Raw genomic sequence first — 19643 nt, forward strand, 5'->3', positions numbered from 1 at the left:
AGCAAACTGGCCGCATAACTATATTGTATTGTGTGGACAGCTGAGCATTGACTATGACAGGCGGGAACATGGAAAGGTATAACGGCCTGGTGGTTTTGCGTTGCAATTAAAAGTCGATACAACTGAACAGTTCAGGTTGGGCAAGGATAGCGCAAAGGCGATGAAAACAGAAAATTAAGGTAATTCCAATATCATTGGCAATGAAGTAATGGCGGTGAAAATAATCCAACAGTGATAACAATATTGACACGTATACTTAAGCAATCCGTTTCTCGGGGACTGCATTTCACCCACTAAGAACTTAAACTTATCGCTCAGAGCAAGACCCACCTAAATAATTATAACTTGCTGAAACGTTATCGTTGGTTCTATGCGTTGTCTGTGGTCACCGAAGCTTGTGTAATCTGGTTGCTTGCGTGACGCGAATTTTCTGGTACTTTCTAAAAGCTAATTGGGTGCCGGCAATTTCTCGGGAAATTCCGACGATTCCTGCAGAAGAGCCGACACTCTTGACCGGCAGTTCAGATTTTCAACGATCGTTGACTGTGCTGGTCGCTATCCTTGAACTTTAGGTGTAACTTGCTTTTGTGGGCACAGGTTCGCCGAATAAGAAGTTAGTCAAGCTATTGACAGTCTCGCCGCTGCGTTTTTTGGTAGTCACTACCGCGTGACACCTGGTGAAGGTGCTAGTGCGTTCATGTACCGAATTCCCCCGCAAAGCCGCGATACAAACCCGACACCTGAGGACAAGTGCAACGTCCTCGAAGACCGCCCAGCTAGCCGTAGGCAGCAAGGACTGTTACCAGTATACGGACTGCTACCTGAAAATACCAGGAAGTGCCCGGTCACGACAGCAGCTACATTAGAAGCGCCAGCATCGCCAACATACATCCTGCTGCAGCTTCCCAGGGAACCGTCAACGTTCCGCGGATCAAGATTTGAGGACCCAGAAAGCTTGCTGGAGACGTATGAGAAGGTCACTACGTTTAACACCTGGAAGAAACACCTGGAAGAGCAATGCGACATGTCTATTTCGCATTGGACGTGGTTCGCGAGGACGTGGTTCGCCAGGACGTGGTTTGAGAATCGAGACACCACGTTAACAACGTAGGACCTGTTGCGCAGCGGCTTCCTCCAGACATTCAGAAGCGTCGTGCGCAAAGGGCGAGCCGAAGCTCTACTACAAATCCGAGTGCAGCTGCCCAATGAGGCTATCACGAATTTCATGGAAGAGAGTGCCGTCTTTTAGTGTCGGAGGAGAAGAAAGATCGCTCCTTGATGCGGGACATCAAGGAAGAACTTTTCGCCGGACTAATCCGCAACCCGCCGAAGAACGACAGTCCCCCTCTGCGGCGTGCCTCACAATCACATCGTGGTATTGGCACGTAAAACACCATAATTTAATCGATCATTTTTGCACCTCTGCAAATGCGCACTGGGCAATATTACCACCAAGTGCACACGCAGCAGTGCGCCATCCAAGGACTGGGCTCCTACGAGCTCCAAAAGACCACCAGGGCCATTGTGTGCGAAGAACTGCGCAAGATCTTGCCTTCATCGCAACCTCAGGCGGCCTCGGTCTCTGACATGCTCTACAAGCAACTACAGCGATCACTTGGAGTTCCTCAGGTGCTACCGCCATCGCCGCGATCCCAGCCAGAAACGATCACAAACACCGCCGTGGCTCGCCTCCATAGTTCCCCTCCGTGCCCGCGCCAGGGCCCCACAGCATCGTAATTCCGTCGTTCACATCCACCGTCCGCTCTGCTATCACTGCCGAGAAACGGGTCATGTCTACTGCGTGTACCCATACCATGAAATGGTACTACGAGGGTTCTCTGTCAACCATCTGCGCCCGCAGCAAGGTGAACGCGTGCGCGATATCGCCGACTACCTCGCCGCCACTCAGTGGAGCCCTCGACGACGATATCATTTGGCGTAACCAGGCCGCTACCTGTCGCTGAAGCGCCAACCATACAATGGCGGAGCCTGGGGCCGGTCCGTCCGCCCATACCCAGAAAACTAAAAGCAGGATCTGATAGAGGTGCGGTTCCGGTTCGTCGAACTGACGGAGATCCCCCGCCGACAACGAAGACGCCCAAAAGAGTATCTTGACGACACATCAACGACATGCAGTCATCCCGACGAAGCCTAGAAGCAAAAAAAAAAACGCCGACAAGAAAGATCTGATGGCGCGACGTTCCAGTGACAGGTCAATTCGACGCAGCCGTGATCGAGCGCCAAGACCTAACTGTAACGCAAGATAAAGAACCAGTGACCTCGACGTGCTTCTCGACGGCCACGAAGTCATCGGGCTTCTAGACAATGGAGCCAACCATTCCTTCCTCAATGGATTATTCGCCGCCAAGTTGAAGAAAGTCAAGACTGCATGGGAAGGCCCTCAAATTCTGCCTATGGAGGACACCTAATAAGGCCGAATGGAATCTGCATGGCAAGAATTACGGTTCTTGCCACCTTCGTTATCCTCCAACAGTGTTCACGAAACATTATTCTCAGCATCGACGCATGGCGCAATCATCAACCTGAAGTCGACGTTGATGATGCTGTCCGAAGTTGAAGCGATACCGCTGGAGAGATCTCGTAGTCGCCATACCTTCAATGTGCTCGAAGATCAAGTGAGCATCCCACCTCCCTCCAGCATTCTCATTTCCGTTGCCACCAAAACATCCGCAAACCCTAGAAGGTGCCATAGAGAGCGTTCATCGTCTACTGCTCGATCATGAAATTTGTGTCGCAAGAGGGATCACCTGACTGTATGGAGGAAAAGCGAAAGTGATGCTGACAAACTCCAGCCAGGAGTTCGAGCACGTCAAAAAGGAAACGCGATCGCATACCTCGAGGAAATTGTGGAAAACAGCAATGCGTTTCTCCTCTCCAATTCTGCCACATCCACCTCGACGACCATAGTTGCCGAAACAGTCTTCGAAATAAATCCAAGCCTCCCCGTGACGTAAGCCACAATAACTGGAAAGTATTCTCCGACAATAAAATGACTGCTTTTCCTCGCCATCAGACTCGGCAAACGCCCCCTGCAAAGCATCGCATAATAACCTAAGAATCTAATCGACTACTCCACTAGAGAAGATGCCGCGTGTCGTCGAGAGAATGAGAAGCTATAAGGCAACAATTCAACGAAATGGTGCGTGACATCATGTAGCTTTCGAAAAGCCAGTGGGCGTCTCCTGTGGTATTGTTGAAGAATATGGATGTAACTCTGCCCTTCTGCGTCGATTATCGCCGCTTGGACAAGATCACCAAGAAAGATGTACACCCCGTTCAACGCATAGATGACCCATTAGACCGACTCTGCAGAATTACTCTGTATGCTAAGTACTTTTCGTCAATGGACCTCGAGCCTGGTACTCGCAAATTGAAGTCGACGAAAGGGATCGAGAGAAGACCGCTTTTATCACGCCAGGCAGTATATTCAAGGTTAAGGTGATGCCATACGGACTTTGCGCCTGCAATGTTCCATCGCGTGATGGTCAGTCTTGGCAGGACTGAAGTGGCAGACTTGTCTTGTCTGCTTGCATGACGTTGTCGTCTCTGCCACTAATTTCGAAGCTCACCTGAGGCGGCATCAGACAGTAGTGGGCGCTATCAAGTCATCTGGACTCACCCAGAAGCCGGAAAAGTGCCTATTCGCTTGAGATGACCTTCCCATCCATTATTCGATGAACGCCTTCCCAGGAACAATAACTGCAGACGACTTCGCTGAGCAGCAACGAGTGGACCCGGAGTTACGAAGCCTTGCGGAGTGCTCAGAAGGAAACACCGACGTTGTCCTTAGGGTATTTCAGCGTGGACTGTCTTCGTTTTCCTTGCGCAACGACGTCCTCGTAAAAAAGAACGGCCCAGTCCGCGCATGCGACCCTCTCCTTGTTCCAGCAGCACTTTGGCCCGAAGTCTTGCACGCCCTGCATGACGATCCGATTTCCTTGCATGCTTGTAAGATTACAAGAGAAGTACTACTCGCCGCTTCTGACCACCTACGTCGCCTGTTAGGTGAAGACATGCTGAGACTCTTAGCTACTCAAGACACTACCTACAAGTCTAGCTAGTTTACTACAGCCGATCGAGCTACCTTACCTACCGTTTGAGCAGATGAGGATGAATTTGTTGGGTGCCATTCCGACGTCTACCTTTGGAAACAAGTGTATCGTCGTGGCTAACGACTATCTTACCGGCTACGCCGAAACGAAATCCTTGCCCGAAGGTAGTGCAGCGTAATTAGCCAACTTTTTCATCGAGAACCTTTCGATGAGACATGGGGCGCCAGAAGTTCTGATTACTGACAGAGGAACGTCTTTCACAGCTGAGCTGACTCGAGCCATACTGCAGTGTAGTCAGACAGGTCACCGGATTACCACTGCCTACCACCCGCCACCGAAGAGCCTAACGGAACATCTGAAGAAGACGCTCACCGACATGTTAGCGATGTACGTCGACAATGAGCACAGATTATGGAATTTCGCCCTGCCGTACGCAACCTTCGCTCACAACACGGCGGTGAAAAAAATAGCGCAGATCACGCCGTTAAAGCTGGTTTACGGCAAAAACTCTTCGAAGACTCTCGACGCCATGCTGCCATACGTTACCGACGAAGAGAATCTCGACGTTGCCGCCTATTTCCTGCTCGCCGAAGGAGCGCAACAGATCGCCCGCCTGCGGATCAAAAACCAGTATAGGAGCGACAGCCGACGCTACCATCTTGGACGACGCTACGTCGAATACCAGCCCAGCGACCGTTTTCGTGTTTGGACTCCAGTATACCGTCGATTGCTTAGCGAGAAGCTTTCGCGATGGTACTTCGCACCCTACAAGGTCATCCGACATATTGCCGCGCTGTAGTTTGAAGTCGTGCGAGACGGCATTTCGCAATCGCAGTGGCGCCTCTTACGGCCTGAAATAGTCCATGTTCTGCGCGTTGAACCCTTCTACCAACGCTAGCTAGGGACTTCGTTTCTTTATTTCACTTCACTGTATGTGCCTTAGTTTCTTGTGCTCTTGGTTGTAGCATCGGAATCATAATTTTTAAGAGGGGGGCGTTGACACGTGTGGTTATTTATCCTTTCTTTTCTCGGGGACTGTATTTCACTCAATAACAACTCGTTAACGCTCGTTAACGCTCAGCGCAAGACACGCCTGCATGATTGGAACTTGCTGGAATCATAGAGAAAGGAATACGCGGACACTCCCATAGAGCCCAGTGGCCGAATTGACTGCAGCGCACCAAGCCGTGGGCGTTAATACCTGAAGCACACTTCCGGTTTCTGTTTTGGGCGCGCGCGTGTTGAACACTAGCTATTGCGCGTCACGCCGGCTCCATTGGTTTTATTTTTTGCAGCAAATATTTATTAATATATTTGTTTTTCTTATTTATTAAATGTGTATTTGCAAATCATTTTATTGATAAGTAAATTTGATTGCTAACGATCTTCGCAAGCCTCGACTGAACATGTGCCACGTACAATTTCATAAAAACGCAGGACACCTTGTGAAATGAGGAAATGTTTATTTTATTCTTTACAAATGCTCGTCGCGGGCTTTTTGTGCATTCATCCAACATTGTGGCACCAGGTAAGCAGCAGTAGTTTCCGCAGGAAGCTCCACCAGACGGTATTTTGGTATTAACATGTAAGAATAATGCCTGTATGGGCGAAGCGCGCGAAAGTGGTGAACGGACATCATTACAAACAAAAGGAGTTCGTATTTACACACACGGCGTAGAAAATACCCGACTCCCCCCCCCCCCCCTCCCCAGCAATACCGTACATACCACAAACAAATCCTAATTCCAAGCATTCCCCTCTTCCCAAGACTTATTTCCTGCACTTTAATAGACCGAATGCGCGGGCTACGGCGCGTTTCGCGAACTTGGCTACAACGGACGCGATAGTACGCTACGAATATACAGAGGTGGGCACAACACAGGCTCTCAACCAGAGCATGCTCGACGCTCGCAGAATTCCTTCTACTCGCACTCAAGACAAATGCGTGGGTGCCGTTCAGAAGACAGAATTTCCGAGTTACTAGTTCCTGGCGTTTGAGCTCCTTGGCTTATGTCTTGTGCGTTCTGCAGGCGCAAGCAACGCACTCCCGTGTTATCACTCTTGACGATTGCGCGTCGAGTTTTCGACAAGCGTGGGTACCGAAAGAAGGCTTAAATTGTTGCGGGGACATAAAAATTACCACAAACTTGTCGCAGTAAGATTCAGTACGCGCCTAACTAACTTTGTCACCACGGCTGAGCTGCTCTTCGCTGCGTCACAACAGGCGTGGCGAGCGGGCCTCATAAAAGTACCGAAAATAATTTTCAGCAATGTTGGGCGTCAGAGAAAGGGCCATGAACTTGTCAGTGCATTAAAGCGCGAAACCGCGCACCACGGCCGAGCTGATTTTCGCTAACCGCGTCACAGCGCCAGGCGTGCCCACTGCGCTCGAAAGGTACCCCAAAAAGTAATGAAATTTGTTTCAATAATGTTGGCACTCAGAGAAAGCGCAAAAACTTGTCGCAGTAAAATTCAGTACACGCGAAACTGCGTCACAGCACCTTGTGCGACTAGCATGCCCAAAAACTACAGAAATTAGTTAAAATAATATTGGTGCTCATAGAAAGCGTCGCAAACAGCTTCCAGTACGATTAATTAATTCAAATTAACTGCCCCACGACGGCCACGCTGCTTTTCTGAGTGGCCGTCGCAACAAGTTTAGCCTAGGTGTCGGGCAATAAGCCTAATTGCTTGAAGTGCGTCGCAGACTATCGAACAAAGTTTCTCACCTAGCCGTAGTCCAATAGTGCAGTGGCGCCATGTCGAAGTTGCGAAGGAACGCAATAATTCGCCGGGAGGCCGCCAAACCAGGCTAAATCGAAAAATAGAAAAACAGGCAGACGCGTGCCCGAACGATCCAACGCTCAGATGCGTGGCCGGTCTTCCGCGCTTCGGCGGTGTGTCTGACGAATGACGCAAACATCTGGCTCGTCATTCACCGGTTCGCCTTTCGCTAGGCAACGGAAGTAAGCCACAAAGTTTAATTTAATTTATACGCAGATATTTTTACTTCTTCCCGGAAAGAATAAAAATATAAAACAATTTCTGCTAATCTCATTTCACATTCTTTTTATTTCGATGCTCGCGGCCCCAATTCATCGGCGTTAAGTGACGCGTTTCCTGTTTCCAATTTTCGCCGAGTGTCCGCTCTTGTTATATTCCTTTCTCTATGCTGGAATGCTATCGATGGTTCTATGCCTTGTAGGTTGTCGCCAGGGTTTCTGTAATCTGATTGTATGAGCGAAGCGAATGGTGTGGTACTTGCTGGAAAGCACGTGGGCACCGGCTGTTACTCTGGAAACTTCCATGACTTATGTATAAAAGCCGACGTGCATGACCGGCAGTTCAGATTTTCCACGATCGCCAACTGTGTTAGCGGTCATCGTTGCGGTTTGAGTGCAACTTGCCTTTGTGGGCACACGTTCGCCCAATAAAAAGATTAGTCAAACTATTGACAGTTCTGCTGCTGTGCTTCTTGACCGTCACTACCACGTGCCAATATTGTTACGACACTCAACCAAGAGTGGCGCCAGTCAGAAGAAGACGATTTAACGTGTGTTGGCGGAATCGGCCTCGACAGCAATCTTATTTATGCATCGTTGTCTCACTTTTAAATATTGTAAATACATCTTTATTATGTGTGCCTTAGGCAACGTAACAATATGTTGCAGGGCTGGTGTTAGGAAAGCAAAATGCCATATGCCGATTTTATTCTGGACCCTCTTTACAATTTCAGTAGTATTTAAAGGTGTCATTCCGTAGTCCACTTATTGAAGTTAAGGATAACACATTGTTGCGTACAATTGGTGAAGAATTGTATTTTTTTATAGTCTGCAAGCAGAACCTACATAGCGTTTAGTCCGAGCAGAAAAGTGAACGTTGCAGCAAGGAGTTCGCGAATATTTTTAAACACAAGGGCCTCACACAGCGGCACAGAATCTGCAGAATAAGGAAACGTGATACTTGCTGTTTCACGAGAAAAAGTCACAGCTCTGCTCTAAACAGCATTGAAGACGAGGTTTATGATATTACACCATTCAGAAAAATAAAACTCGCACTTCAAGGCACGAGTCACTAACAACGTAAATTTTAATGAGAATCGGCCTATAATAGATGGAACGAAATCCAAGTGGAATAGACATTATTTAAGAAGTGAACAAGTGATTTAACAAGGGCCCCGTTGCAGTCATTGACCTTGGGACCCTCGTCCGCACACTATCTGTTATATATTCATTGCTACTGAATTGAGAATAAACTCAAACAAACTGAACTGAATCCTAGTACTGACACATGAGACACGCCGCTAGCTCGCAAATTATTCTAAGATAACATAAGCTGTAAATATGATAGCAACATAAAAGTATGGCAGCTGGAAATGTTATAGCAAAATGCGTTAACTTGAGCAGAAGCATGAATTGAGAATGTCAAAAGCTTTACTGAATCACAGTGAATGGTACCAACTTGCATTATTTTATTTACCGGCGGGTCTTGAAACTTGCGAGAGATTTCCTAAACTGTGACTGAAATGGGAAAATAAAGGAAGTGTCTAATTTTCCTTTGTGCCTCTTTATTGATAACCTACGCGTTGATAATCCTTTCTCGGTCAGATCTTCGTCATGTATTCCAAACAGACCAACGTTTTCTTTCAGACGCGACACAAACTTGAGTGCTATTTAATATTCGTGAATTTTTAGCTATTATTACACGCTGTAATAAGGCGCCTGCTGTTATATTACAGATAAGTCATTTTTGTGAAGGCAAGAATGGAAGCCACCCGCACAACCGTTTTGCGCCGAACCTGCATAACAAGATGTGCGATGGTGCTTCAACTTGGGAGGTCATCAGCAAGAATGATGACTTCAAAGAGTACGTGGAATCTTTCTTTTTAATAAACTGACAGCTTTCTGCTTCCACACCTCTTTCGTCATCTTAAGGCGATCGACGGATGTTTCCTCCCAGTGAGCTCACCCTGAAATGCATGGGTACTAGTTGTTGAATTTGCAGAGCAGGTAACATAATTGAGTTATTAGGGCTTGAAGGCTGCTTCAGGTGAAGTGATGAATGATCTAAAACTAACATCACACTGTGGAAGAAAAGTGCCAGTGGTGTATGCTTTTATAGAGTCCTGTTTGTGTTGGTATGAACCAAAAAATTAAAATGTATGAATGCCTCTGCTGAGCTATAAAACGCCTTTTTGGAATAATTTAGATTTTTAATGTATGGGGATTATAATGATTTATGTCAAAGTGTAAAACAGTGTTGCACTCTGCCAGCATAAGAATACGCGAAGCAGTTCTGACTGCAAATCAACGCCTGTCTTTTACGTTTGACGCCATGTACACTTTCGGTAGAGGCTGCACAGCTTGAAGTTTGACATAACTGTTGATTCTTTTCTAAGCTCAGGAAAAAGTTGTTACGATGCATAACGCCGACATAAATAATCAAAACATAGTTTGCCACTTCTCGTTGTAAATTTAGGAGACTATAGTTTCACAAGAGCTATTTATTCTAGCAGATTCTGGCGACCTTCAGCACTATCATCTACAGAATATTTTTAGTGCCATTGAACTACGACACAGCATAGAACACACTCGTTTTTTTTGGCTGATTAGAATAATATTTACAATAAGTATAACCAATTCGCAGATGTTCATTTATAAGCACGAATTCGTTAGCCATGAATATACAGTTCTGGCTTATACCGGGTGCTCGTTTGGCAGTACATCAGTTACATATTATTTATGTAATTAGTTTATGCAAACTACTACCCATAAACAGAAACTTCATGCAGCATATTTCCGACACCTTTCTAGCGACTGAACTTCGCATGTCGTTGCGTGATTTTAGCGCCATACCAATCGTAAAACGAACTTGGCCATTAGGACTCCCATTCAACTGCTAACAGTTGATGTCAACAGCATGGGTTCATATGGCTAAAACAAAAACAAGCAAAAAAACCGCCACTTGCGCAGAAAAGCAGACAGCCTGTGAAAAGAGTTCTCATACCTTTGGAATATTTACACTAAAAATTAATGGGAAAATAGAAAAATCACAGAAGCGTTCTTACAAAGAAATGTAATTCAATGGAAGACCGATATTTCATTTTTTAGGGAATCACTTCTTTCTCTGTAAGGTCCAAGACACAATTTTGCTTCATTCTAAGAAAATTGGTGTCAAAAGTGTATGTGAAAATTTTGTCCTCGCTACTGAGAGCGAAATTAGATTTTTTTCCTTTCTTCAATATCTTCGGTTACCACTTGTGTGCAGCTTAACCAGTCAGGCAAGTCTCGGCCAAGATATCTCGCTTAACTTGAGGCAGAGCGCAACAAAGCACGAAGATAACAGAAGGGAACGAAGGCACAGCGCTCGTATGCCTGAGTAAATTGGTCTGTTTCAAAACAATATACTGTTGCAATTGTGCTGAGTCACGCGGCCCAGAGCATGCCTATATGTGCTGGAACAGAGTGGATATTTGGATGTGTCGCGTAGCGCGGCAGAAGGGTGGCTGCTTTGGGCTGCTTGATGAAACATTATTTAGTCAAGAAAAATTGTTTTATTGAGCAAAATGCAGGTAGAATATGATAAGGCGACAAGAGTACGTTCTTTCCTGTCGCCTTCTTTTTTCCTTTTTGCATTTTGCGCAATAAAAAAGATTTCTCTTTCTAAGGAGCGTAGTGCGCATTTCTTGGTGCAAGCTGTCTGGGCAGGGGGTCACACCTCATATGTTCCTGTAGCGTTCTTAGCTGTACATGTAAAATGTAATAGTTCTGCGGAAACCCGCAAGGTGGTGAGAAGTAATTAATAAGCGGGAAAATGAGACATACAGCCAAACGTAGCCAAGTGCTACAAATGAAACCCATACGGGTTCCTCGAAACACTTGGCTCGCTACTCCTTGTCTTAGTTTCTCCTATGTAGCACTTGCGATCGATCAGGTGCCATGAAAGGTCAAATCATAGATTCAGCTGATGCTGAAGACAAGTTGCTACATCTATATCTCCGTTGCGTTATCAGGTTGGTGTTCATACACTGGGCTCAACATGGCAGCAGTGGTTAATTGCATTTGCCCTCGCAGCTGTATTACAAAGGAAACATTTTGCAATGTGTTGCCACTTCAAAGGGAATTTTATTGTGCTGCGCTGAGCATAGGGAGGTTTAGCCTTCGAGCCATTACTGTCATTACAAGTTGACAGCTGCCTATTTGTCAGAACTCCTAAAGGTACATGGTACGATGCTATGTGGGCCTGGAGGGTAAATCGTATTTGGAAGATCACTCTCTTGCTGGCTAGCTTGAGCACCCTAAACATGAAAAAAGGACAGAAACTTTTCAACTATGCAAACACATAGCTTACTAGTTACCCCGCATTCAGATATGCATGTTTACTTGAAGCTCATGATTGATTTAGTCATTATATCGACAGGAGTGGACGTTGCAAAGATAATCATTGCCTTTCCTTAGACGCGTTCATGACGGGCTTTATCTTGACCAAATCACGTGTGGGCTTCAAGTTAAGGCACGTTTCAAAATGCAGGGGTAAGGTACACGAAGTAGCCTGAGACGCCTAAAGTGACCGGTTTTTAGCTTCTCTACATGCAGTGATTGGGATAAAATCCAAGAGTAGATATCAACAGCTATAGCATCTCCTGTATCATTGTAGCAGACCTAAGGCATCTGCTTAAATAGTACCACTGGCAATGAAATTTGTCCTTACAAGCAGTAGAGCACAGCGAAGCTTTATGTAATGTGCAAAAATATTGACTGTTCAAGAACACCTGACAGTATATAGCTTGTGCCTACAAACGATGCAAGCACGTAATAGTGCACGCTGTACAAAAGAGCTATGTAAACATACAGAAGAGCAACAAAGCGTGCAAAAGATCACTTAGCTCTACAGACAGCCCTTATTACAAAAGCCCTCCACCAGCACACAGAAAAAAAGCAATGCATAAATGTTGACTATCTTACAACATCGAGCACCACTACCGAAAACGTGTGCCGGAACCATTGAAACCATTGTGCCGTTGTGCAAAAAAACCTGTGGACGGCGAGAATCACAGCACAAGAAAGACGAAGGCGGGCATGAGAAGCTGCACTGAAACACGGGAAAGAGGGAGACAGACAGGTAGGTCGCTTGTCTATCGCCATTTGTTTTGGGTTGCAGTTCAGCTATTCAAACTCGTCTTCGCCATGCATTAATTGGTTCAGTTTTTTACTATCCCGACGAGAAACACCGGCGATATGCCTTGAAGTGTACTGCCGAAACCATTCTGTATTTGCGTTGTGCACGAGCCTTAATTCCAGCCCAGCCCAAACTCATGAGCAGCATAAAAGAAAAGAAAGTACAAAAAGAACCCCGCCAAAATACCTTGAAAAACGTGTGCCTGCTGACGACTGCACACCACTGCAGACATGGCGAGAATAAGAATTGAAGCGTCACAGCATCAGGAGGCACCGCAACATGAAAGTGGTACGGCGTAATAGTTCTGGGGAAACCCGCAAAGTGGACAGCAGTAACTAATGAAGGGAAAATGAGGCATCCTCCGAATTGTAGCAATGGCTAAAAACGAAATCCATATGGGTTCCTCAAAAGAAAAGCCTCGCAGGTGAAGAAAAATTTGTCCTGGTCCGGGACTCTAACCCAGGACCACCGCCTTTCCGGGCCAGCCGCTCTACCATCTGAGGTATCCGGGCAAATTCGCATTTGTCAACCACTCGAAGCAAAGCAAGTGTTTGATTTTCCCTTTCACATCCCGGACCAGGACGAATTTTTCCTCAACTGCCAGGCTTTTCTTTCGAGGAACCCGCAAGGGTTTCGTTTGTAGCAATTGCTACTGTTCGGTGGGTGTCTAATTTTCCCTTCATCAATTACTTCTCTCCACCTTGCGTGTTTCCACATAACTATTACTTCAAACTCTTACCGTCGCTTCGAACCATGCCCGCGCTGTTCCTCGTATTATCTGTCCACACCTGTCTTAGCACGTGCCTTCGTAGTAAGTGACAAGGTTTCAACTTTATATTCAGGCTGCCCCCACCCAACATGTCCAAACTCATCCAGGTGGATTTTGAAGAAGTTCAGCAAAAACCTAAAACGATCCAGCGAATTGTTTTTGCTCTGGACGTTTCCCGTAGCATGTCGGTAAGTGCCTTCTGCTTCTCGCGCTGTTTGTTATTACTAACCTTCCGCAACGTTCTCCCACATTTCAAACTCTGGCCTGGCGTAAGCTGTTAAGCGATTACTGAGCATTCATTGCAAATTACTGAATACCTAGCGCATTAACCAGCTCATGTAGACAAGAATTTTGTACCGACTTGTTTTTTAAGTGCATTTATAAAACAGGCTTCGTAAAAAAAACTTAATAAATTTCTGCAGAGGGCAGTAAGCCACGATGTTGTTAACGTAGTTTGGAAGCTTTATTATTTTAGAGGTTATCACAGTATCATTTAGCCCGGCAAATGAGCAGTTCTCAACGAGACAAGAAATGAATTAAACACTCAAGGTACAGCGTTCCTGAAATATTCGCGGTGAGCCGTAGCCACATGATCTTCCCTTGAAATTCAAGCGAAGAGCAGCGGCGTTGTCTATAGTACTGCAGAATATTGCGCTCCAACAAAAATGAAAAATAATTGCTCGTCACCTTCCACACGCACTCCCGCTCTGACCGAAAGCTCTGAAATAATATTAAGCTCCTGAAAGGGAAGATAATGTTATCCACCCGAATGTAGCACGAATATTAAGCTCCTGGAGGATCCCGGAAACGCGTGGCTGTACTGTATTGCACGGCGTAGAAGAATGTATCAACGGACGGCACATACTATTCAAGAGCCTATAAACGGAAGACGCCAAAATAAGACACCTTCCTCCACAACACATGTTGCTTAGTCATTCGAATGGCCTCCCAGAATCTCTCTACAGTCTGCACTATAAATAGCCTAAGTCTATCCAAGAATCTTTTTGGAAAGTGATGAGGCTCAAAAGCAGGGCTTAAGGAAACTCCTAAACACAGCTACGCAAACAGCTCCTGAACGTCAATTTGCATCTAAAAAGATTACCGTCAGCATAAATTCAAAAGCCAGCATTTCTAAATAGGCTTGACGGGATTCATGGTGTATTTTTGTGCAGCGCTCACAATTCCACGAAGGGCGAAGCAGAAACACACATGCGTTGAATCTCAGCTGACATTCATTTTGAAAAACATCGAGGAAGAGAGCAATCCGTAGTCTTTGGACACGCGATGAACCCCGGCCGAAGCGTTGCTGCCTTATTGGTGCATACCCAGATTTGGAGCCCGTCGTCGGCTCCTATGTGACTCTGCCTCGCGTGCTAGTCCGACATTCAAATTCCTTGTCCCATAGCCGAATTGACGGTTGACCGACAGCCCCTTTTCTTCTGATGTGAAGTGCTTCAATTATTTCACGCATGTGTGTTTCTGCTTCGTACTTTGTCGAATTGTGAGCGCTGCACAAAAATGCGTCGTCATGAATGCTTACCAACTTGCTCGCTTTTCTATGCTAATGCAGCCAACCGGGTTCTTATGAGACGTTCATTTGGGGGATCAACAGCTGTCTGTGTGCAAGCGCGAGTAAGAGCGGGCGCAAGAGAGAAAATCTGGGTGCTTTTGCTCCTTGAATTTATTACTCTGCATAGGCACTACGGAGGAGGTTTCTATGCAGGCGTTTGTCCCTAGGCATGCGGGCGTTGCGGAGTGGGGTCGTTCGTTTGCGTTCGGACGCTGGCTGCTGGCGCAGTAAATTAGGTGAAGCAACGGGCACTGACGGCTGATTTGGTGACCGTTGCGTCGGACAGACTGTCTCTCACCTGCGGCGCTCGTGCTAACTCAATCGTGGCGGATCATAGCTTTGTCGCGCCTTCCGGCAATGTACCTTGTAAATAACACTACAGAAGTTTCTGTGGGAACAGTAGCGACCGTAGTAGAGCCCTGACCGCATATGTTGAAAATCTAGAAGGCAGAGTGCCTTAGCAATCACGCTTGAACCAAATTGAGTGAAAGGCCGCCAGTAACGATGACTGACTCAGCACCCGCGCCGCAGACGCGATAAAATATGTCCGGCGTACCTTCAGTGGCGAAGTCCTGACTGATGTTGCAGAAGTCGTGGGGTGGTGTAGTGCTGAACTTAGCGTCACTAGTTACTGAATCGTGTTTTTTTACTAATTATAACAACGTGTTGTTATTTCACATTATTGATGGCACCTCCAGGACACCAAAGTGGCAACAGAGACACCATGCAAAGCTGGAACCTGGACTGGTCCGTGGGTTGGCGCTTTCCGGGGCTGCACGTGCGAAAGAGCGGCTGTCCGCTGTCGCGGACAGCCAATTTTTTATGCGAACACGCCCTGGCACGGTTCGGCCTCAGCAACCCCAACCCACGGGCCGCCGTGCTTCCAGCTTTGATACCCACTCTACGCCTTGGGTGCCCTGAGTATCCTGCTTTAATATAAGCTCAAGTGCCCTCCTGAGGCCTCCGTTTGCCGGTTACATGTGCCCTCCTTGAGCAGTGCTTGTAAAAAATCCAATCTATTATCGCGACGAAAACAGCAACCCCTGACTTAAACAACACCAATCAGAACCTTGCCCCTTCAGACGCAGCAATCACCAAATGGGGCGTCCGTGCCTACTGTCTCACCGCGCGGGCAACCAGCGGTGGAGCGTAAACAAACTAGACCGCAGTATAAATTGGGCTGTCCGCTCTCGCGGACCTGCGAGCCCCAACCCACGGACCAGTCCGGGTTCTAGCTTTGATGTCCCCGTTGCCGCTTTGGTGTCCTGGAGGCGCCACCAATAGTGCGAAATAATGGCACGTTGTTTGAATTAGTAAAAAACACGATTGAATAAATATAATTGCGTCAAGCCACCCACTTGCGGTGCTAAGTTCAGCACTACCACGCCCCATTACTTCTGCCGGCACGCCTAGGGACAAGGGCATACAACACGCGCTAAGAAACTCCACCGTAGTGCCTAGGCAGAGTCGTATATTAAACGAGCAAAAATCCCCTCATTTCCTCTTTCGCACCCGCTCTTACTCGCGCATGCGCGCAAACGTCCGTCGTCTCCGCAAATGCCACACCCCGCTGTACCTACTATAGCAATTGGAAATACGCGTCCGGGTTCTCTTGCTCTCACGTTTGCCAGCGCACATGTTACATGCAGAATGTATACGCCGTATGGATATTAAGCGGCCGCTTCTCCTTACGCAAAATGGCATCAAGGCATCTAGCACGCCGTAGTGATGTGAATTTATGTTAAAAGGCTATTACATTTTGCGTTTGTCTTGTTCCTTATTCGAACATTGGGAATGGTGCATGATATACGTGGCCTCAAAATGCCCACTGCGCCAGTATCGGAGGCAGCCCTTGGGCCGATACGGTTTTCCTCAAGATCGCGAGATGGAGGCCTGACCGATTATTTAAGCTGATACTATAATAGTACAAAGCCTCTAAAAAGATGTGCCAGTGGTAGTAATATTTTTCTTGCCATGGGAGGGGGCAGGGCGAAAATCCACAACCTGTTTAAAATATTTGATTCAATAACTCGATATTATCTAATAATAAAACTTGACTAATAAAACGGGCACCTCGGTTAGCCCGCTTTCTTCTCTATATATTCTGGATAGGTTTATTACAAGTGGAATTGAAAATATAAATATTTGCGCTTCAGAATATCAGAGAGTCGTTTCAGAGGACGTCGCAGGGGAGGGTTCTGCGATTATTTCTGCCATCCATGGGGCGTTACATGCACATAAATAACGCTCAACGCTTTTTTTTTCACTCGGCACCCATCAGACTGCATCAATTCTCGCGTACGTAATGCGCATACATGTTAAAGAGACTGTCTACCGTTTTTCAAGGACTTTATATTTTGTAGCACAATAGAAATCCCTCCATTTGGAGTGTCTCAATGTGCAATGTTTTCTGCGGTAAACGAGTAGAAATTTTTACAATAGAATTTTTGTATCTGCATAGCTTCCCCTTAAAAGTGTGTACGGATAGCGGCGATAGTAATCATTGGACGCGATGGCAATCTCAGAGACCACGTGTCGATGCATTACTCCAATCACTGTGGCTCCATTCATTTTCACAAGCGGTGGAACTTTCCGACATGCGCTAACATGAAACATGAAAGAAATACCTCTCTCGTGTTAAGTTAGCAGGACAAGATGAAATTCAAGTTCAGGCAATTGATACAATATTGCATCTAAGTAAGAAAACTCTTCCTGCACAATTTTTTGTTACGTGACGGTGCAGAGGTTCCATACACTTTTTCACTGTCGAGCGACGTCACATGCATGTGATGCTTGCACCACTTTCACAGCCAAATTAAAGATAATATCTCTTGTTTATCAGATACGAGCATGCTCGTGTCCCTCTATATAACACGCAATCTTCTCTATTCTCACTACAATCTAAACACATGTTCCGAGTGCCACTGTTTGTTTAAATGATCTCTCGAATGCAGCGGCCGGGAATTGTTCCAACTACCCCGTCTCCTTCTCAGTAAGAAGTCGCTGGTGCGATTCCTAGAGCCCCCAGAACGCTGCATAGCTGTTAAGTCAAAAAGGGGGGTCTTCATTTTCGCGTTCGGACTGAGTTTCCCATCATACGTTGCGTAAGGTTTAATGAAATTGCCCAATCGACTGTTTAGACCGAATGAAGTACACGGTATATTAAAACGTGTATGTGTGTTGACTCCGAAAGAAAACACCGTGCTATAGATTGTTTTGGGATCTTGCCAATTTGAAATAATGTTGCTAATTATAATTTTCAAATGTGATACCTGCGTTCTGTGAATTCTAACGCTTTTTTTATTCAAGGAGCAACATAAAAAATTGGTTCTGTAAATACACATTAGATCGATCTTGTGTCAGATGTTGCACTGTGTTAAACGAGTTGTCTATGCAGCGTCTTCTAGTGAAATATTTAAAACTAACAATGTCTCTTTAGTCGATGACTTGTCCCGCTTTCTCCTTATCTTGTGGCACGCCAGTGCCATGACCACACCACTCCACACAAGGCGCAACATTTTTACTCCCGCCTTGCTATTCTGGACAATGTCTGCACTGTATGCCTTCCATATTGCAGAGACACAAGCGCCTGCAAATGGTGAAGAATGCAGTTGTTGGCTTCCTCCTGAGCTTACTCGACGACTCGATCCGGCTCGCCATCGTCAAGTTCAGCAGGGTGGCAGAGGTGCAGCACCCGATGGCGGCTGTCAATAAAGCAACCGTGGGAGGCTTTCGCGATGCTGTGAACAACATGTCAACGTCAGGCGGCACCTGTATTGGTTGCGCTCTGGAGAAGGCGCTTGAGGTACGCAATATCGTGAAAATTTTATTACCCACTCTTTAAAAAAGCACCTGTATTGGCACGCTGTCCTGGTTGTGAAGAATCAGAACTAGGAATATCGCAAAACAAACCTTTTTTCTCGGGCAATCTTGTGCGTACAAACGCAAGTTGAACCCCCGTGCTCGCCACAGGCGTTGCGTTCATCGTCGAAATTTGATGTGCGGGTCAATCGCATCGGTAATAAGTAAGTGGCTTGTATACATCCCAGCGTATTTGCCGGTGCACTGCTAATGTTTGCTGTGCTTTGCCTTGGAATTGCGCAGATAATTTTCTTGCCGCCTCTGTGCAACCTTATTCTGATGCTCGGCATGTGCTTTATCATACTAGGTTTCTCTATGTTTGGTTTTGCACGGCAGCCATCCCCCCCTCCCCTTCCCCTTTTGTAGCAATGACGCTGCACGCTTATCGAGAGGATGGTTTGAAAAATAAATTGTGCGTTTAAAGAAAAAAATTACCGACGATTACGTTACTTCCTAATGCGAAATTTGAGCGCAGCAAATAAGCTGTTTCACCTTTTCGATAGATTGAGGCAAAGAAATCGAGCAACACATGTGTGCGCTATCACAGAATTTTTTTTTATTTTTCACACGTATTCCTTTAACAAAGACTCCACTAACAGTTCTTGACAGTCATGAAGGAAGCTTTGGGGTCGGAGAAATAGACTGATATATGTTTGACTTGGTACACCAATGCTTGATTCTCAAAGATGAGATCTATACAAGTGCCTCGCGAGGTTGTCACAGCCGTGGGACGCGTTACGAGCGAGAGGAACGGGAGGTTCTCCCGCATAAGTGTTAGGAAATTGCTGTTTGTCTTTATGTCAAGCCGCCACCGATCTGGCTCTCTGATTGCCACAGCACAGGGCGAACGGCAGCGGCAATTTCGGCTCGGGCGGTGCATATATACAGATCCGCCGCCACCGATCTGGCTCTCTGACTGCCACCGCACAGGGGTTGCATTGGAGGAGGAGCGAAGAAATGAATTAAGTTCGAGCCGGCGCTTTGACAACCGGAGACTCGCAGGAAGAGGGGGGAGGGGGGCGGCGTGTACACCCAGCGGCAAACGATGGGGGCAGAAGCGCGCGCAGCAAGCGGACAACACGATAAAGGGAGGAGGGAAGAGATAGCAGCGACTGACTGATGCCGCTGACGCCGATAGTGAGTCAACCCCAGCTGCGGAGTTGGTTTCAGGGACAACGAATAACCGGCGCGT

The 19643-nt window shown here is 46.6% G+C and overlaps 1 protein-coding gene across 1 annotated transcript in view; it reads left to right on the top strand.

Moving 5' to 3' along the window:
* Positions 1–1428: 1428 nt before the first annotated feature.
* The window catches only part of LOC142558420 (calcium-activated chloride channel regulator 1-like), a 116253-nt gene continuing 98038 nt past the window's right edge, over positions 1429–19643 (top strand). The window contains exons 1-4 of the mRNA XM_075670555.1: positions 1429–1629; positions 8812–8939; positions 13094–13208; positions 18168–18395. Coding sequence (XP_075526670.1) covers positions 1429–1629; positions 8812–8939; positions 13094–13208; positions 18168–18395 — 672 coding nt within the window. The remainder of the gene's footprint in view (positions 1630–8811; positions 8940–13093; positions 13209–18167; positions 18396–19643) is intronic.

Source organism: Dermacentor variabilis, chromosome 9 (genome assembly GCF_050947875.1).
Source record: "Dermacentor variabilis isolate Ectoservices chromosome 9, ASM5094787v1, whole genome shotgun sequence".
In the NCBI taxonomy this organism is placed as follows: Eukaryota; Metazoa; Arthropoda; class Arachnida; order Ixodida; family Ixodidae; genus Dermacentor; species Dermacentor variabilis.